Below are 22,179 nucleotides of genomic sequence, written 5' to 3'. Positions count from 1 at the left end.
TGTAATGTGTGGCAAACATAAATATTCATCGTGGGGCAAATACAGCTGCCCACATAGGTTGGTCAGGTAGACTTCAGTTTGAAAGCCACACACACACATTAAAAACAAATGCATATGACATACAGAAATAAGTGGCTCATTTGTTTCAACATATAAGCTGTGACTCAGAGATGTGGAAAAAGTACTAGCTGTATGGATAGCTTGATGATGTAAGGGATCCAGTCATCTTAAAGCAACGTATCAGTCCAAGATCCATAATAGAGAGAGAGAATCTTTAATGCCCTTCACGGCGAAAAAGCCAGGGGTTTACATTTTTACAGCCTCCCGAAACTTCCGGGAAAATCAAACAATTAATTTACAAAAACAGGTAATTTTACAAATGAAAACATAAAATAAATGAAAACAATCTATTTTAGATCAAACTAGGGCTCGATATAAGCAGAGAAGAGTACATCTATCTACACCCCAAGAAGTGGAAGGGAGAGTACAAAGGATGTTGATGCCTCTCGTCTGTAAATAACAAATACTTAGAAAAGTCAACTTCTTGTCAGAGAAAAGCCCTAAAAATTTCACATCTGATGTAACAGGATAATATCCCCATTTAATCTCAGTTCAGGGTCCAGATAGAGGTTGTGCTTATAGCAAAAGCATACATATATTGTCTTCTGCATAAAAAGTTTGAAACCATTTATCAGTACCCACTGTCTAAATTGCTTAATCACCCGTTGCAGCTGTACATGGCAGCTGGTGATATATTGTGACCAAGCTTCCATGGAGGACTTTTCTGGGGCTGCTCAAAGACAGGCAACTATAAAGGGGATATTTAACCCATTCAGGAGAGAACTTCTCTGAACATGTCTGTCTACTGAGTGGAGTTTTAGGGAATTCAAATTTCATAAAGATGAACTTCATACATAAATGCCTTTAAATATTAAAATGCTCTTATTCTCATTTGACAGCCCAACATTAGAGTGAAACTGTTACAAAAATAAAAATTTTGATAACAAAGGAAATAAAAATTGCACTAAGTGTTACCATTTAGATTTTACAATTTCTAAAAAATTAAATTTTGCTTAATCAACTATTATTTTATCAGTTATCATTGGTGTAATTCTGAAATGAACAAACTGATTACATCTCCGTGTGGTGGGAACATGGTTGTATGTGATGTTCATTCTTAGGTAGATGCATTTAACTATACAAGAGCAGTTATGTCTCATCTCCCCATGCTTACAACCATTGTGTTTATTATTTTTTCTTTCCTTAAAAGAAAATTTGCTCATGTTCCTATCAGAATTACAAATTACCCATTTTAACATCAAATTCAAAAATTAACTCAAATATTAAAAACAGTCCAGATGACAAATAGCCTAACTAAGTGACACAGATCCCAGTTCCTTTTAACCAAAATACCATGTATTTACAGATGTGCATGCAAAGCCACATGTATAAACAGTTTCTAAATTACCTTTGAAAACATTAAAAAGAGTAGAAAAAATTACAACAAAGAAGGTTGTAGAATATTTTCCAGCATTAACAAGGTGTGGAAATGCTTCTTTAGTATCTCTGTATCGCCTCAGACACTGAGCAAACCGAAACCAAGCTGGCAGGCAAGCTACTATAGGACGAAGGACGACTCCTATTTTGTCTATACATTTCACTGCATCTAGTAAAATATAAAATAATTTTAGTAAGCACTTTTTACAAATGCAAGCACATAAAAAATTGACAGACTCCAAAATGTCCAGCAAGCAAATATAAAAGTCTTGTCTAGAAATCTGGGTATTATCAAAGATAATGGGAGTAGACTGTTTTTTTTTGCAATAAAAGTGAAAACTTAACCTTTGCTGCAGGTTTTGGAGCAATGGTTAAGTTTTCTTTACCCAATTCAAGAATTAACTGGAGATTATAATTTAAAGCAAATATCTGAAAAATTAAAGCTGTTTCTGTAGAATAGCATCTTTAAGTAGAAGGTAGAATGTAGTGTATTATTATTGGAAAAATTATAGAGGATTTCCAGTGAGGGATAAAAGATTATTAATTAATATACAACAGGAAGAGTAGATTTAAAAAACAGAACCCTGGGGAACACCAGTATTAGCTGAGAAGTTAGATATGTGGTGAGGGAGGATGTTGTTGTTTATTAGTTGTTGGCGCATCGGCTTCTGTGGCCATAATGCACCTCTCTCGGTTTTGATTTCCTAGTCTGGTTTCTTTCAAATTTTGAATTTAAGTAATACCTGACTTTATGAAGAGATGGAGTTCAAATGGATTTGTTGACTTGTGGTGATTTTTGTGTTTTAAATCTGATTATATAAGCCTATTGATTTTAGGTAGTGAAAAACTTCTCTTACCTTATTTTCTTCGCTTAAAATGTTTTCCAAAACTAGAGCATCTTGATTTTTAGTTACAGAACTAAAGGCTATTTTTCTTTCATTTATAAAGGCTGGACAATCTAGTAGTAAATGTTTTACTGTTTGTTGTACACGGCACTGACTGCATTGAGGTGGTTCTTCGGATTTAAGTAGATAGGAATGGGTTAGATGTGTGTGCCCTATCCGTAACCTGGCAAGGGTTACTTCTTCTTTTCGGACATCTCTTTCACTGCATTTCCACTGATTTAAAACTGGTTTAATTTGAAAAAGTTTGTTATGTGTTTGCTCGCTCCATATTCTTTGCTACTGTTTTTTGCTGTTCACTTTGATACTATGTCTGTAGTCTGTAAATGGGACTTTGGTGGTTGAAGAAAGGGTGCCGGTTGCCATTTTTGCTGCATGGTCTGCTTGTTCATTTCCTTTAATTCCCATATGTCCAGGAATCCAACAAAAAGTGACTTCTTTTCTTCTTTTAAGAATTTTGTTTAGGGTAACTTGGATTTGTCTTAGAGTTGGATGGAAATTCTTTGCGTCACATTGTATTGCTTGCATCGTACTGAGGGAATCTGTGAAGATCAGACTATGGGGTAGCTTTTGCTTCCATATTTGATCTATTGCTATTCACTGCTTGCAGTTCAGCTGTGCAGATGCTACATTCTGTTGGGAGGACTTGGATTATTGTAGAATCAGAGAAAACTGCTGCTGTGCTTACTTTTGTATCGGTTTTCGATCCATCTGTATAGATTTGTGAATATTGTGGATATTTCTCTAGATATGCAGCATGTAGTTGTTGAAAGCTGCTTCGTGGTAGGGAATGTCTTCCCCAAGATTGAAAGTAGGTATCATAGTTTGGTGATGTTATTTCCCAGGGGGGTTTTGGTGCGTTTCGTATAATAGCTAGTTTGTTGAAGTCAAGAGACCAAATTGGAAGTAGCTCTTTGATGCGTATGTTTGCTGGTTTGTTAACTGTTGGGTGTATTCTGTACATATTTTCCCATATTGGTGTATATAATGTTTTGAACACAGGATGGTTTGGAAAACACTATTTTGGCTGCATAAGATAGGAGTTCTTGTCTTCTGAGATGAAGTGGTGGTTCATAAGCCTCAGCATAGAGACTTTGAACTGGAGAAGTACGGAATGCTCCCAAGGCTATGCGGAGTGCACTGTGGTGTACAGGGTCTAACCATCTTAATGCACTTGGTTTTACAGAGCTGTAAACTGGTGCCCCATAATCGATTTTGGATCTTATCAAGCTTCTATATAGATGTAATAAGGTGTACCTGTCTGCTCCCCAATTTGTTGCAGATATGACTCTAAGAATATTTAATTTCTTTAGAGACAGTTTATCCTAAGGCGCTTTATGTGATCTAAAAAGGTCAGTTTCTTATCTAGGGTTAATCCGAGAAAATTTGTGCTGGATGTTATTGGGATTACTTCTTCTTCTAGCTTTAATTCTGGGTCTGGGTGCAAGTTTCTTTTCCGACAAAAGTGTATTCCTACTGTCTTTTGTTTAGAGATTTTAAAGCCATTGTTTTGAGTCCATGCAGTTATTTTATTAATTGCTGTTTGTAATTGACGTTCTATTGTTCGCATGTTTTGTCATTGATAAGAAATGCTAAAATCATCAACATAAAGCGCTGCGTCTATAGTATTTGGTACTTGTTTAGCTATTGAGTTGATTTTTATGGCGAACAGGGTAGCACTGAGTACCGATCCCTGTGGTACTCCCTCTTGCTGCACAAAGACTTCCGATAGTGTGGTTAATATCTTAACTTGGAAAGTTCGTTGTTGTAAAAAATTTTGGATATACATTGGTAGATGTCCTCTCATTCCAAAGTTAAAAATGTCTAAGTATTCCATATCGCCATGCTGTGTCATACGCCTTTTCAATATCGAAAAATATCATTACTAAGTGCTGTTTTCTTAAGAAGGAATTTCTTATGTTGTTTTCTGCTTTTATCATTAAGTCTAGGGTGCACCTGTTCTTTCTGAAACCACATTGAGCTGTATTTAGTAAGTTATGGGTTTCTAAAAACCACATTAGTCGGGCATTTGCCATTTTTTCAAGTATTTTTCCAAGGCAGCTAGTTAAGGCTATTGGGCGATAGTGATTTGGATTTGTGGGATCTTTATCTGGCTTTGGGAAGGCTAAGACTATTGCGTGGCGCCATTGATTCGGAAAGGAGTTTTCCAGGTATATTCTGTTATATAAGAGGAGCAACGATCTCAATGATTTCTCGTCTAATTTTTGTACCATCATGTATACTATTTCATCTGGACCTGCTGCACTTTGCTTCGTCTGTGAAATGGCTTTATAAAGTTCTCTGAGGGTGAAAGGTTGGTTATAGCATTCATTGTTTTTACTAGAGAAATTCAATTTATATGTTTCTGCATGGGCTTTATGTTTTTGGAAAGCTGCCTTATAGGAGTTACTATCTGATATTTTTTCAAAGGTTCTACCAAGAGCATTTGCTATGTCTTCAGGTTTAGCTATATCTTGTCCATTCCATTTTATAAAAGGAGAAATTCTTTGGTATTTGTTGTTCATTTTATTTATTTTGTCCCAAACTTTCCGGCTGTCTGTTTTCCTAGTAATCGTAGATGCAAAACGGATCCAACATTTTTTCTTACTAATCTTTGTAATGCGTCTGACATTCGCCCTTGCCTTTTTGAAAATTATCAAGTTGGTTGTGGTAGGGTGTCTTCGGAAAATATTCCAATGCTTTGGTTTTCTCGCGTTTTGCTAGGGAACATGCATCGTTCCACCACGGCTTTGGATGTATGGGAAATTTTAATGAAGTTTTTGGTATTGTTAATTTTGCAACCTGGAGGAGTTTGTCAGTCACATATTTAACTGCAGAGTCAAATGATACCTGTTGGATTTGTTTGTGTTCTAATATTGCCAGCTGCTTGTATCTTGTCCAGTTTGCTTTATCTAATCTCCACTTTGGAGCTCATTGTGGTTGACAAGTGGTAGGTTCTTTTAAAGTAATCCTTATTGGATAATGATCACTACTCAAGGGATCGTTATGAACTGCCCACACCAGTAGAGGGTATATTGACGGAGAGCATATGGAAAGGTCTATAGCTGTGCTAGTTCCTGTGGTTAGACGTATATATGTGGGTGTCCCGTCATTCAAGAGTATTAGGTTTAGCTTATCAAGTAGTTTCTCTAGAATTTGACCTCTTTTATCTATATTTTCATTTCCCCATAGAGAATGATGGCCATTCATATCTCCCATGATACATAAAGGAGTTGGTAATTGAACTACTAGGTCTTCTAGTTCTGCATAGGTTATGTCTTCGTTTGGTGGTAGGTAGATGGAGGCAACTGTCACATGAAAGTTTATGTGACAAACTTTCATGTGTACTGCAATCCGTACTGCTATAACCTCTAGATTAGTCTGCAAAGGGATCTGTTTAGTTGGTATGCCGGAATTTACTAGGATTGCTACTCCACCATGTGCTGTACCGCCTGTAATTCTGTCTTTTCTATATATATTGTAATGTTTTAGTGTTATTTTATTCTGGGGCTTAAGATATGTTTCCTGCAAACATAGACTAATCGGATTGTACTCCGATATGAGATCGTGGATATCTTCGAAATTGCTGCGGAATCCTCTACAGTTCGAGTGTAAAAATTTATTCATTATTTGGTTTTGTTAGTACTTTCAGCTTGTTTTCTTGAGGTTGTTGCCTTTGAGTTCTGTTTTTTGTCTTCCTTTTTTAGGGAAGTGTGGCTTTCCGGTATCCATCTCTCCTTCTTCTGCAAAAATTTCTAGTATTGTTTCATCCGTCTGATCCTTTTCTTCTACTTCCATTTTATTTCTGTTTGCTTCAGTGGTTCTGACTTGTTTTGTAGATTTGGTGGTTTCTCTAGTTGGTGGTATCGTGATGGGCGTGTTTATTGCCTGATCAGGTTTTTCTTTTGGTTCAATAAGAGAACGTGCCCATTCTGACATGGATTTTTTTGGTGGGATCGTTACATCTGTCTGTGTTTCTATTGTCCTATAAGTTTGCGTTACTTGTGCATACGTTGGTCTATTTGTTCGTTGTGGTTGTATTGTTTTTTTTGCTTCTTGGTATGTTACATTGTTCTCTACCTTATATTTCTGTATTCTTTTTTCTCTCTTCCATTCTTCACATTCTTTTGAGTAGGCATCATGTTCTCCTCTGCAATTTGGGCATCTTGAATTCTGTGCTGTACAGTCGTGTTGTGTATGCTCTCGTGATCCACATTTGGCGCAGATGGAAAAGCCTCTACATACTGCTTGAGAGTGTCCGTACTTCTGACATTTAAAACATCGGACAGGGTTTGGAATATATGGTCTCAGTGGGCAGTTTAGATATCCAGCTTTAACTGTTTTTGGTAGTTTTGGAGTGTTGAAAGTCAGAATTATATTCCTCGTTGGGATAATTTCTCCTCTTTTAATTGTTATTTTTTTCACTTGAATAACTCCTTGGTCTTTCAACTCTTCTTTTATTTCATCTTCGGGAACATTGAGAAGATCCCACTCTGTAATTACTCCTTTCGATGTATTCAAGGTGGAATGAGGAGTAACTGTTATTGGAATTTCTCCGAAATATCTCGCTTTTATTAGATGCTCTGCTTGTTTTTGATTTGTCATCTCTACTAGTAGATCGCCTGATTTTAGTCTTCTGACTGCTTTAGGGGAACTAGCTATGCTTTCAAGAGGTTTTTGAATTCTGAAAGGTGACAAGCTTCCGATCGGTTGTTCATTCTTTGAATGAATAACTAGAAACAGTGGTGCGACTAGAGGGAGATCCTCTGTCCTTTGTCTCTTTGCTGTACATGAATCCATTTGATCTAGTTTTCTGCTAGTTTGTGTAGCAGAAACATGGTCTGTGTTTGCCATGTTTGCTCCTTTTGGCCCTTGGCTGGAGGACTTTTCCACCAAGATTTCCGGCCCCGCCACGGGGAGGCAGGAGCAGTGCCGCTAGGAGGCCAAGCGGTTAGTGTTAGTTGTTTAGTGTTGCTTAAAAATATATGATAAAGGAAAAGAAAGGTGAATTTCCTTTCTGCGTTCTGACTTGTAGTTTTCAAGTATGGAACTGTTGTTAAAATGAAACTGTTGGGAGAAAGACAGGAACTTAAAAATAACGTTATTCACTTATCTAGAGCACTATAAGTCGCAGTAATGTCGCTTGGCCTCGAAAAACGCTTGGCACCCGGGGCCGGTGAGGGAGGAAGCTTCCATTACCCACAATGAGTGTGTTGGAGAGAATCCTGCTATCTAATTGCAAAAAAACTGAATGCAAACTAAGGATGGAAGTTTGTTTAGAAGTTTCCATCTGCCAAACATGATTGACAGAATTTGTCCAAAGATAAGTGACAGAAGTCGCTGCATCAGCCAGTGGATCAAGATGAATGCTAGTGATATCTAGCAGTTAGATAAGTCTCAAGGTAGTGCAAGAATTACAGCTGATAGATTTCTTCATTAGTTTGGAAAGAATTAAATGCAATTGGACCCAGAGGGCTTAAGCAGCTAAAGCCTGACCACAACAGCAGCAATGGGACAATAATTTACAAGGATAGATTTGTCAGCCTTCTTAGGATCTCACTAGATATAAGAAAAATTTAGCTGAGAGAAGATTTTTGGAACAATGGTTGTATGTGGTGTCCGCTCTTAGATACATGTATTTAACTATACAAGATCAGTTACAACTCATCTCCCCACTTAAAACCATTGTGTAAGAACATAGAACATTTTGGAAAGTATCTTTGTATTACTTTTACAGCATTAAGTATATTTTTATTATTTTAAGTTTTTAGGCTTTCTATTCGGGCAAACATTTGTTGCTAGAGGAGTAGTTTTGGTTTTAAAAGGAGATTAACTTTTAGTTTGGATTTCAAAAGTAGGTCTCGCGTTGGATGGCTACTCATCAAGTGTACTTAATCTTGATAGAACTAGTTTGATAGAAGTTACCAGAACTAAATTTAGGCTTCATTCAATATACAGTAGACACTCAATTTTCTGGGATAAATAGTAAAAAAAAAAAAAAAAAAATCCCGGATAATCCAAAAATACAGAAGTCCCTGACATACATAAGAGATACATTTCAGGACTTATTACGTAGGTAGAGTTTTGTGTAACTCGGGAATGACTAATAACATATTGCTACTATATTATTATTGACAAATCTGATCCAAATCTATCGCTTTCCTTATCGATCTTATTGCATTTGCGACAATACCAATAGCTGGAATTCAGTGGGTTTTTATGTTATTATGGTGAAATGTGTGTCCCCTTCACCGAAATCTTCAGTCATGTAGGAAAAAAAAACAAATAAGGATAATTTCTTTTTTTCCTATTTTTTTGCTTGTTACTCCGTATATCACTTGTGCGTGTCGTGTTCGTCATTATTGATTGCTTATTTTTTTTTGTTCATTTTAAATTTTACAATCCTAAAAAAAAAAAAAAAAAAAAAAAAAATTGGGCGAAAAAAAATTTACGTAAGTTTGAAGTTGCGCAAGTCTGGGACTTACTGTATCGAAAAATGTTTAGCAACCTACATAAAAAGTACGGCGATAGATAAAAAATGAAAAAAGTTAACCCACACTACTTGCGTGTCCAATACAATGCTTCCCTTTATTTTTTACGAAGTTGATTTTAAATCGAATAGCTTCCCTTTATTTTTTAAAATTTCACATATGGTTTGGTCACCAACATAATGTTTCATTAAAGATTTAACAGATGCACCGTTTTTTAAACCTTTGAATAATTTCAAGTTTTTGTTTAATTGAAAGTGCAACTCTCGCGTTTGCCTATCATTTTCGCAATTTCTAGACAAAAAAATATTTACTATTAAAAAAAAGACATCCCTGATATAAATAACGAAAGAATGTTGTTTTGCAGTGCAACAGAACAAGAATCGATGCAAAGCGTTAACACAAACTAAACATTTCTTCTCTCTTTTTTTTTTTTGAGTGGCGGATGTGAAGACAGCAGGGGTTGCAAGGTAATAGGCACAATAATCTCCTAATGATGACTTATAACACTGCTTCTTGTCGCTTATTTACAACTTGCAAAACATTTGTTTATTCTAGTTGTAAAACAAAAATAAAAAAAAATTTTTTTTGGCTGGTGCAGCATAGGCCATAGGCTTTCTTGCACCATGTGACCATTGAAGTTTACTTCAATATGATACATAGAACACTTCCATATGATACTCTCCAGAAATTAAAACGAAAACAATTTTAAAAAAAAAACGAAAACGTTACATTACAGTAAAAAAAATTAACAATAATTAAAAATCAAATGAACACAATTAAAAATTAAGTAAAAAATTTATTTAACAGAAAAAAATGTAAAAGGAGCAAGGGGATGATTCCAGCAGGGGGAAGATGGATCACAAACTTTCAACACATATGATGTACCCAATATCCTTCCTGATGAGATAGAACATGCATTGAAGATTTTCCTTCCTCGATAGGTTATACCTGGAGAGAAAGGAACACTGTAGCTCTGGTTTATACTATCAAATACTTGAATTTTATGATTTTTCGATTAACCAGGTTAATCCGCTTCCTGGTTAATCAAGAGTCTACTGTATTTGTGATAATTTTAGTCTCATTTTTCAGGAGCAAAATTTATAAGGTAAATAATTAGTGCTTATTTTAATATTTCTGTTATTAAATCTTTATCCTTACTTTTATTTAAATAATGGTTTCATCTTGAAAAGGCAAACATAACATCTGTAACGTCACAGGACTTTGTGACTGATAGAATTTTCACTGACAATTTATCTGCAAGTTAATGGCCTTTTTCCTTGCACTCACTGTTAAATGCAGGCAGAACTTTCTCTAGGTGATGGCGATTCTTTTCTGTGTGCTAGATGTAGAGAGTGCAACAACCTAAAATTACAACTTTGTGTACTGATTCTATACCAAGTGACACTCCTAAATCTGGTCCAAGGAGTGAATATTTCAATGCAAAATGCTTCGGTTCAATAAGCAGTAGTTTTACTTCGGGGGGGGGGGGGTCAACTGTAAGGAAAAATCAGAAATATATTCTGTATTAAACACAGATGGAACAAAACCAGAGTATGTCTGTCAGTAGTGAAAACAGATGATGCAATTAATGAGTTAGTTTTTAAGGGTAATAAAGGATTATGTAAAAAGTGTATAGGTAAAAAGAAATCTAAAGGAAAAACAATTAGTCAAGAAACACTTGTCATGGTGAACCAAAGATGACAAATGAAGAGCAAGATAAACACCGACAAGGACAAAATGGGGTACACCAAGTTATGCAAAACCATTAGAACGAGACTCAGAGAGGACATAAGATTTAACACAAGAAAAGTAGAATAAGAATTAAGGGAAAACAAAGGACATAAATTAACAGTTATAAGCAGTAATACCGAAAGACAAATGATACTGAATCTGAAGAATAGTGATGGCATACTTAAAAATAGCAGAGAAGATATAATTCAAATAGCAGAAGACTACTATAAAGTATTATATAAGGAGCAAGGGGATGATTCCAGCAGGGGGAAGATGGATCACAAACTTTCAACACATATGACATACCCAATATCCTTCCTGATGAGATAGAACATGCATTGAAGAAAATGAAGAATCAAAAAGCCCCTGATGAAGACGAAGTTACTGTAGCATTGTTAAAATTAGGAGGAAGAGACAAGACACAGAAACTGGCAAGACTCTTCACAAAATACATTAGGAAAGATGCGACCCCTAAAGAGTGGAATAATGCAATCATAGTTTTGCTACATAAAAAAGGAGATAAATCAGAAATTAGAAATTATAGACCAATTAGCTTGTTATCCCACATGTACAAGTTGTTCACAAGGGTCATCACTAACAGATTAGAAAGAATACTTGATGAGAATCAACTGAAAGAGCAAGCTGGAAAGGATTCACAACTATGGATCACCTTCACATAATATCACAGCTAACAGAGAAAGCAAATGAATATAAAACACCATTATGCCTGACATTTGTGGATTAAAAAAGGCATTTGACTCCATACAAGATAAAGCAATGTTTCGGGCACTAGAAAGACAAGGCATAGACAACCCCATACATTATGATTTTGAAGAAAATATGAAAATTCTATCTCCTTGATTATACTAGACAAAGACAGTAACAAATTTAAAATTGGCAAAGGAGTTCAACAAGGAGACAATATCTCCAAAGTTGTTTTCTGTACCAGCATGTTAGAAAAAGACACTATGGATGAGAATACTCAACCTAATAATTACTAACAAATTTATTGACATCAGATTTTAAAGTACACAAGAAGTGATCATGCAATCACCAGCTGAAAGATGAAGAAAGATGTTGCAATAGTTAAAGGTAAATGCACAGGTTTTAACTTTGGAAGAGGGGACTTGGACAGTTTGATGCACTATATGACGACATCTGGGAACTGGGCAGATTGCCAAGGGATGGCAAATACATTTGAATTATGGAATATTTTTAAAGAAAAAAAAAAATCACAGCAGAAGCCACTAATGCATACATACCTGTAAGAAAATATTGGAGGATGATGATGCTGAAATTGACTGCAGAATTGGCTGGTCAAACAGAGCAGAAAAACATAGCATGGGACATTTACAGAGCAAAGAAAAGTATTGAAGCCTATTGACAAGATTTATGAAGATTATTGAAAAGATTTATGTCAATTGTTACTGTAAAGATTGGTTTCTGTGAAACACAAGGTTTATGAGAAACATTTAGTTGCTATCTCATTGTGTTTGTCAGCAGGTTTGGAAGTTCTAGCAGACAGACTAGACATTGTTATTAATTGTCCATTGTATGTAATTTAATTATATATTGTTTTCCTGGTTCTCAGGAATTCAGACACTGAGCATATTTAAAACAAGTGTTATATATATCTGTAATATAATAATTACTGTTTCTCAGTGGTAGTGAGGATAATTTGTGGAAATTCCCCACTAGTAATTCACTTGTTGGCACCCACTGGTATTGCACTACATCCAGTGGGTGCAGGACTTGTGCATTTGGCACAAACAGATAACGTAAACCCGGGCCTAGAGAAGGGCACCGGCCAGCAACTGCCTTGTATTGGTGGTGGCATAATAACTCACACGTTTTTAGGCTAGCTTTTTAGAGGGGTTCTATGCTAAAACAGATGAATAGATGGAGATGGGCTTTTGCCTAGGAGCCACCCTTGATTCTGGGATACACATTACACAATGCACCAGGAGATCAAATATAATATAGTATCTTATATATGTGTAACAAGAATGTTAATGTATATAAAATTGTATATGTATGTAATAACTGTGTGTACAAATAAATGGAATAAAATGTAATAGTACTGCAAATAAGGTCAGCAAGACCAAGGCTGCATATGAGAAAGCATTGGCTAAGAAGCAAAAAATGGGGACAAGGAATTTTTCATATGTGAATACAAGGAAGGAAAAAAAAATGATCAGATTGGATCCTTGTGGACTGGATGTGGGAAAGTCTTAGACAACCCAGCTCATGTTACTGATGAACTAAATAGGTATTTTGCATCTGTCTTTACTAACAAAAGACCCTACACGTTGAGAATAGGCTGTGTGGATGAGGTTGAGCATTAAGAAATTAGTAACGTTGTAATTATCGTAATTACGAATGATATGATTGTTTATTAGAAAAACTTTTTAGCACAAAGGCAAGGCTTCCAGAGTTGGTGGCTTATACCCCACAGTTTTGAGGTGGGGCACATGGGAGTGTATTGAATCATTGAGGTTAATTATGAGGGAATCTTTGGACTTGTGGGAGGTTCCTTTGGTTTGGAGAAGGGCCAATATATACCCAATACATAAAAGCAGTTCTAAGAGTGAAGTTGGTAACTACAGACTGGTTGGTTGGACCTCACTGGTAGGAAAAATCTTAGAAGCATTGATTAAGAACACACAAATGCCTTTGTTAAAGGTAAATCATGCTTAACTAACTTAATAGGCTATTTTGACACAGTTACTCATGAGCTGAATTTAGGGAATAATTTCAGTTTATTTGGATTTTAGCAAACCATTTGACTTAGTCCCTCATGAGAGGTTACTGTATAAGCTTGAACAGGTTGGGATTACTAGTAAGATTGTAAGATGGATAGCTGGGTGGCTACAGGGCAGAAGGCTGCAATTAATGGATATTCTTCAGGTAGGTGTAATGTCAGGAGTGAGGTCCCTCAAGGATCAGTTCTTGGACCACAGTTGTTTCTCATTTACATAAATGAGATCAACAAAGGGACAGAAGGCTTGATGTCAAAATTTGCAGAGGGTGAAAAGACTGGTAGTGTTGTTAATAATCAGTGCCAAGCAACACTCCTCTAGGATGACCTCAACAAACTTCAAAGATGGTCAGGGTAGTGGCAGCTATGTTTTAATGCTACTAAAAGCAAGTCTTATACTTGGGGAATATCAACCCACAAACAAATTATACACTTAGTGGGTTGAATTAAAAACAGTGGAGGAGGAAAGGGATCTGGGAGTTACAATACAGGCAGATAGTTTTCTGAACAGCATAAACAGGCAGCCAGCAAAGCCCGTGGGTACCTATCGATGATTTATCAAACATCTTGTAGAAATAGGGAATTCATAATCCCACTCTAAGGTAATTGTAAGACCACATTTGAAATACTGTGTTCAAGTATGGAGACTTCATGGGAAAAAAAAAAAAAAAGACAAGTGTGCTTCTTGAAAGGATCCTAAGATGAGCAACTTGAATGATGAGATTGGCAGAAGAACGACCATATGAGGAAAGACTCAAATTATATGGGCTACAGAGCTTGGCAACCAGGCACCTCCAAGGTGACCTGATTAAGGCTTATAAGGCTCTAAGAGAGATTAAAAATTAATGAATGAATGCTGAATTCTCACTGTTCAAAAGAATTCCAGAACTAAGGTCATAAATTCAAATCACAGGGCTTGAGGTTTAGATTAGATTGTAGCAAGTTTTGTTTTAAGCAAGTAAGTTGATAGCTGGAATAAGTTGCCCTCGCATGTAGTTGAGGCTAAAAGTTTGAATAAATTCAAAGGTCAACTGGATACTTACCTGTGTGAGGTTATTTTTTTTTTTTTAGGAGCATTAGCAACTAAGGCCATATTGCTCCGGGATATGTGGTGGTCCTTCCCTGACCTTTCCGCATCCTCCATATTTGGTGGTGACGGCTCAAACCCCAGTCTAATCAAGAAGCATGTGGCTTCCTTCACTATATGGCAAATACTCTTACTAAATGGCAATCACAGCATGGATTTATTAACAGGAGATCTTGCACTACTAATTTGATTAGTTACTATGAGGCAGTCAAAGAAACTGGATGCAAAAAAGGAATTCTAACGTAAAATACACAGCTTTCAGTACAGCATTTGATACTGTTTCACGTAAATTGTTGACAATGGGAAAATAAAATGAAATGGGCACTGCTCTTCAAGGACTAAAGTTATTAGTGGAGTCCTACAATTTCTGATGCTGAGCTCCTTAGTGTTTTCATTATCAACTAATGCATAAAACTTACAAAGTTTAATGATAACACAAAAGTTAGAAGAGTAGTTAATGAGAGTAATCAGGATATACTACTCCAACAAGTTCTGTTTCAGCCTATCTTCCCAAGATAGGAAGTAGCAGCTGATATTTAACATTGATAAATGAAAAGTTCTGCATTTGGATAGTAGTAATCCCAGGATAAGATAGTAAACGGGGGGGGGGGGGGGTAACTCCACTCAACATTGTGGTGAAAAAGAGCCAAGATAATTATAAAATCCAACATGAAGTTCTGAGCAGAGAACTGCTATGGTAGTTCAGTGGGTTCTGTCAGTAACAAAGAATTTTTACAGCATTGACAAGGTGATAAATGCATTGCATAAAGCATTGGGGTAGAATGCATACAAGAAGCTTCATTTTGGTAAGGATGCAGGTCTGTTGGAATGGGGGCAAAGGACAGCAAAAGATTCATCAGGGGATATAAAAAGGGTACTCTTACTAAGTGCTCTGTAATTGTAGTGTCTAGAAACTACGCACCTCTGAGGAGACCTGGCTGAATTTTAAGGCATTAAATGAATTGGCTAAATTAAATACCGATGACAACCTCACTATCAATTATTCTCTGGCTGAAAGCAAAAGTATGTTTTTGGTTAGCATAATTGATTGTAGGAACCAAACTGCCATCCAGTGTCGTAAAGGTGGACAGTTTGAGAGAAGAAAAACCCATTTCAATTTTAAATGGGCTTTTTTTTTTTTTTTTGTTTAAAATTGTTTCCTTGCATAATTTTGGGCCTACAGATACTAATTAGAAGATTTAATATTTCCACTGAAACATTGATAGTCAATCTGGAGAGCAAAAAATATAAGCAAGGAATATAAATTAAATGCATAAAAGAACAGACATTAAATCTGAACATGAGTAGGTGTGCATTTCTATAATTACAATTTCCTGTACGTGCTACAAAGATTATTTAATTTAAATTATAACAATTTACTTTATTTAGCATCATAATGGGAAAAAAAAAAAAAGATGTGATGGGAAAAAGCTTTATGGAAATAATGTCAGGCCATGTGTCCCAAAACCCAACAACATTGGAAAATTTGAATTTCAAGTCTTAGAACATTGCTCACATTATGCTATTCTTGCCCCAGCATATTTTTGCCTTGTAAAAATAGTTGAAGTCCTACAAAGAATGGGATCACTAATGCATGCATAAATGGGATTTCTTATTTAAAAACAGCATAGCAAAATATTGCTATACGGTTTTGTAATCTGAGCATCAGAAAGAATATTTGTAAGGCACTTATGAAAGAACACAAGGTAATAATAGACCAGAAATTATATAATCTTTATTATGGAGAAAACCCATACATATCCCAGAGACTAGATATTTTAATTCTTTTACAAAAGCATATTATGAGGAACCACAAGTCTACAGGGTGAAAGAAGAAACCAAAAGGACATAGCATATATAGCAGAGAGGCCACAGCCCTAAGCCTATGATGGAATTAATGAAATGCTACACCCATGATTCTTTCATTCAATGAAACTTGTGGTTCTCAGTCAGATGAGACATCTATGGATGAATTATCTATAATTTATATTCTACATTTTCTGGTAGCCTATTTATGTATGTAAAATTAAGTAATGCTTATATACACTATCCCTTTGTATTCATATAATGGGAATTACACTAAAAAAATTATGAAAAAATTTTCTTCCAATGAATTTGTTTAGAAGATTTTACCTGTTGTCCTTATTTTAATTGTTTAGTTGTAGGCAGCAATCAGTGCCTCTCAAGTATCACTCATAGCATTTAGCATTAATTTTCATACATTGCATAAGTGTTTAATTTGAGATAAGCTGATTACACAATGTTTAATTTATATTTTGATTGAAATCTACAGATCAAAATTATTCCTTGCATTCAGTTCTATTGTGGCAACCTCATAACAGCTTATCAATTAATTAGACATGATTTCCCTTTGACAAACCTGTGCTGTATAATTCCACTACTGTTCAGTTGCTCCTGCAAATTTTTTTTTTCATGAATTCAGTAATGTAATTTTCCCTGCTTTCAATAATTTTCTACTTCACTCATAGAATCAACCTTGCAAACTGGAACTATCTGCACATCTCCAGTCTGCTCAGACTACCTTAATCCAGAGATGCAATCATTATAATAGAAGAGTTTGACAATCTTACTGCTTCCTGTAATATCAATGGATAAATAGCATTTACTTCCCACACCTTTTCTATCTCCAGTTGAATTCTGACTTAATATGCAACCCAGTGATTCTGCAATCACTAGAAATGTTTCAAATACTTATTTTTTTCTTCATAATACTGCTAAGTACTGCAATTTACCTCCTTCCTGTTCCTGGTACAGTAGCTTAATTAGCTGAATTGTGTGGATTGGAAATCCCATATTAGTCATCATTTCCCATAGTTTCTCATGTTGAACAAATGCTTTTGAATAATCTATAAAATACAAAACGACTGGAACATTGAATTCTTTGCATTTTTCAATAATCAGTCATAGACTTAAGATCTAATCTCTGGTTCCACTGCCCCTTCTGAAACCTGCTTGCTCTTTTGGCATTTCTTCAAGTTTTCTTGAAATTCTGTTTAATATGATTTTAAGAAGAACCTTGCTAGCATGAGAAATTAGGCTAATAATCCTGTAATTTGGTAAATTTTCAAGTCTCTTTTTTTGGTATAGGAACGAAAATTGATTTCTTCGAATTTGATAGCCACCATCCGATTTTGCAAATCTTTACAATTATTTTATGAAAAATTCTGTGCCCTTCGCACCTGTAGCTTTAATCAATTCCAGGTGACTTCCCACACGTCAGTTCTTCGGTGGCTTTTCTAGCTTCTTCCTTCAGTGTAACTGGTTCATGATCACTCTTGAAAATGGGGTGGCAGATCATCAGTGTCAGCAGGTGCTTGGAAGAGCTGCTCACAGTATTCTTTCCACCTTCCTTTGTGTTCTCCTTTGTTAAAATAGACAGCATTGTTAGGTGACTATTCTCAATTTCTGAGATAAGGTAAAATTACCATTACTTTTTGAATTGCTCTTGTTTCACTAGTAAGAAAAAATTTTCTGAACATGGCTAAAGTGCAATTAGTGCTTTAGCAGGATTTCAGATTCTACAAGTAAATGCTTATGTATACAGAAGGTTTTCCTTGAGAATTACAGCCTCCTCGAGAATTACAGCCTCCTTGAGATGCACTCACTACTTTTAAACAAATATCACCGAAAAGCTCCTGAAATCCTACTAGCTGCAAAGTGGTCATCAGTTTCCTAACTTCATAAGCCATAGAATTTCAGTATACTGAAATTTGAAGTCTTAACTTATTTATATTGCATGACAACTCACATGCAAATGCTTCATAAGTCAGATTTCCTAATTGAGACCATCTGACGAGAGATCAGTAAGCCCTGAAACAAGACTTCATAGCAGATTATTGTATTTTAAAAAAAAAAATAAATAGAATTTGGTCATTTCACTTGTTTGAAAATGCACGTTGCTCTGGAATGAACAACAGTGCTGTTCATTCAAGAACAAAAAAGAAGCACTATTCTCACGATGATACAATTTATTTTCATTATTTTTATCTTATATCTTATATACAGTAATTCCGATTATTTGGGACACATCGGGACTAGTGCATTTTGGCCCGATTAAGCAGCTGCCCCAATTATCCGAAGTTTCACATAAATAGTTAAAAATACAATGAACCTCCCCTTTACAATTAGTTCACTGTACAATCAAATCACGTTACGATGAACTCACCATAGTAAAGTACCGTTCACTATATGATGTGCAGTAAGCGCCGGTCATTGTGATCATGTTTGTGAATCGAATTTTAATTCTATTAAACAGCGATTCTAATTAGAGAAAATATGAGGAATATTATCCACAGGCTATAAAAGTAAAGATATATTAAGCACAAATTTACCCTTTATTACCTTACCAATTAAAAAAATTAAATGATATGTGAAAATCAGAAGAATATATGTGATAATTGGAATAATTAATACGTACTGTAATATGTACATACGAACTAGTTGACATTTCTGTTCACTGACATTTGTGGGCGGGGGTCAAAATTTAAAACAGTAAAAAGATAAGTAATCAATAACAAAGAACACGGCACACACAAATTGCAAGTAACACGATATGCACAAGTGAGAACGGAGTAACGAGTTACAAAGCTTTAAAAATAGGAATGAAGAGAAGATCTGAAAATTAATTTTTTTTATTATTTGATTGAAGATTTCATGGAAGTGTAAACACATTTTACCATAATAACCCACAGAATTCCAGCTGCCGGTATTATCGCAAATTCAATAAGATCGAGTTTACTGTCCATTTATGATAGATTGCACTAACAGAAAAGCCCAATAAACAGGTGACTGCTAATTGTTTTTGTTTTATGGTTGTGACCTCCAAAAATCCGACCGAACTACGTGGTACGGTCAGAGATAATCGTAGGGTAATCTCCAGTGCTGAGGTCTCCTGCCCCAATTAAACGGCATTTTGTCCCAATTAAGCGAAGTAAACCCTGGCTATTTTCTCAATTGGTTTCTGTTTTTTAAGATTTGCCCCAAATAACCGGAATCCACTGTATATAAAAAATTAGACTTTACTTCAATGCTCTTTTGTAAAATGCTTTAGCATGCTGAACTCTTGAATTCGATCGAACGTAAAATTATTTAATGACTTCTCTTCCCCCCCCCCCCCAACCCAACTGGCAACATATCAACCACCATCACCAACCCTGGATGACAGAAGCCATTATGTCTAATGAAATCAATAAAAGGTTGCAGAAAGTAATAGTTAAACAATAAATTAGTTAAAATGATTTAGAAACAAATTTGAATGACTTCCTAAAGTGGACTGGGGCTTTGACAGTATGTCTTGGTCACAAAATAGGAGTAACAAGCATTAAGACTTTTTATACAGAAATTATTCAGTATCTTGATGCATGCACGAAATTGACCACGAATCAGAGATGAGATATGGGCAATGTACATTAATAAAATTTGCATGCATTTTGATTTTCAGGGTTTTGGCTATTAATAATTTAGTATCATCATCATCATCAGCCATTTTCAATCCACTGCAGGATGAAGGCCTCTCCAGCAACTTTCCAGTTCCTTCTGTTTTGAGCACTGGCCATCCATTTACTACTCAAAAACTCATGAATTTCATCTATCCATCTCCAACTTTGTCTTCCAGGTTTTCTTCTAGCTCCTCTTGGGTACCATTCTGTTATTTTCTTAGTCCATCTGTCATCATGTCTTCGAGCTATGTGTCCTGCCCAAGACCATTTTAGTTCTTTAGTTTTGATAAGAATGTCCTTTACTTGAGTTTGCTGCCTAATCCATGTGTTTCTCTTCTTATCTAACAGTCTTATTCCCAATATAATTCGTTCCATTCTTCGCTGTGTAGTTCTTAGCTTCTCTTCCATTCTTTTTGGTGAGTGCCCAAGTTTCACTTCCATAAGTCATGGTGGGGAGTATACATTGATTCATTATTTTATGTTTCAGACAAACTGGGATATTGCTCTTCAGTATGTGACTATATTTCCTGAATGCTATCCATCCAAAATTTATTCTTCTCTTGACTTCCAGCCATTTATCATTATTACAGCTAATAACTTGTCCCAGATAAGTATATGACTCCACCTTTTCAATTACTGCTCCTTCAATCATTATTTCCCTTTCCGTGGCATACTTGTTCATCATTAATTTTGTTTTAGCCATATTCATCTTTAGTCCAAAATCCTTACTAACTGTGCATAACTGATTAAGATTTTCCTCTAATTCTTTGGGATCGTGGCTTATGACCACAATGTCATCTGCAAATCGTAAATGGTTTAGGTACTCTCCGTTCACATTGACTCCTTTCTGCGATCAGTCTAATCTTCTGAAAGCTTCTCAAGGGCAGCAGTAAACAGCTTCGGAGATATTGTGTCTCCTTGTCGAACTCCTTTCTCGATTTTAAATTTGCTACTGTCTTTGTCTAGTCTAATAAAGGATGTAGCACTCTCATATATTTTCTTCAAAATCATAATATATGGAGTATCTATGTGCCTTGTCTTTCCCGTGCCCGAAACATTGCCTTATGTTGTATGGAGTCAAATGCCTTTTCATAATCCACAAATGCCAGGCATAATGGAGTTTTATATTCATTTGCTTTCTCCATTAGCTGTGATATTACGTGAAGGTGATCCATAGTTGAGAATCCTGTCCTAAAGCCAGCTTGCTCTTTCAGTTGATTCTCATCAAGTATTCTTTCTAATCTGTTAGTAATAACCTGTGTGAAGAACTTGTAGATATGGGATAACAAGCTAATTGGTCTATAATTTCCAATTTCTGATTTATCTCCTTTCTTATGCAGCAAAACTATGATTGCATTATTCCACTGCTTAGGCATCACCTTTTCTAATGCACTTTGTGAAGAGCCTTGCCAGTTTTTGTGTTATGTCTCTTCCTCCCAATTTTAACAACTCTTCAGTAACTTCATCTTCCCCCAGGGCTTTCCGATTTTTCATTTTCTTCAATGCATGTTCTACCTCATCAGGAAGAATATCGGGTATGTCGTATGTGTTGCTACTTTGCAATCCATCTTCCCCACTGCTGGTATCATTCCCTCGCTCCTTGTATAATTCTCTATAGTAGTCTTCTGCTATTTGAATTATGCCTTCTCTGCTGTTTATAAGTACACCATCGCTATTCTTCAGTTTCAGTATCATTTGTCTTTCTGTATTACTGCTCATGGTTGCTGATTTAAATCCTTTGTTTTCCCTTAATGCTTGTTCTACTTTTCTTGTGTTAAATCTTCTTATGTACTCTCTGAGTCTCTTTCTAATGGCTTTGCATAACTCAGTATACTCAATTTTCTCCCTGTCAGTGTTTTTCTTCCTCTTCATTTGTCGTCTTTGGTTCATCATGACAAGTGTTTCTTGACTAATTTTTTCTTCTTTGGATTTCTGTTTCCCTATAGGTTTCTTGGGCTTTATCACTTTCAGAAAGTTGTATAGTTATGCTATATATATTAGTTATGCTATATATAATTAATATATATATATATATATATATATATATATATATATATATATATATATTAATTTAGTATAGTTACGCTATATATGTTATTTTGGACTCTTAAATTAAAAAAATTTTAAAAAAAAGTGCGGTTTTCGCTGATTGCATGAAAATTTAATTCCGAGGCACCTGCCCTAGAAGCATGAACAAATGTTAAATGCCAACTTAAGGTAAATATCAACAGAGGTATGATGCTCAATGAATTCA

General features: G+C 35.5%; 1 protein-coding gene across 1 annotated transcript in view; it reads right to left on the bottom strand.

Annotated features, from left to right (window-relative positions):
* LOC150087618 (solute carrier family 53 member 1-like) overlaps nucleotides 1-22,179 on the bottom strand; it is a 252,879-nt gene that overhangs the window by 46,538 nt on the left and 184,162 nt on the right. Inside the window, exon 12 of the mRNA XM_090369888.1 lies at nucleotides 1,469-1,666. Coding sequence (XP_090226014.1) covers nucleotides 1,469-1,666 — 198 coding nt within the window. The remainder of the gene's footprint in view (nucleotides 1-1,468; nucleotides 1,667-22,179) is intronic.

The sequence above is a fragment of the Mastigoproctus giganteus genome, chromosome 3 (genome assembly GCF_048544385.1).
Source record: "Mastigoproctus giganteus isolate SK-2022 chromosome 3, ASM4854438v1, whole genome shotgun sequence".
Taxonomy (NCBI): domain Eukaryota; kingdom Metazoa; phylum Arthropoda; class Arachnida; order Uropygi; family Thelyphonidae; genus Mastigoproctus; species Mastigoproctus giganteus.
The sequence above is the reverse complement of the archived record's forward strand: the minus strand, read 5'-3'. Positions and strand labels throughout refer to the sequence as shown.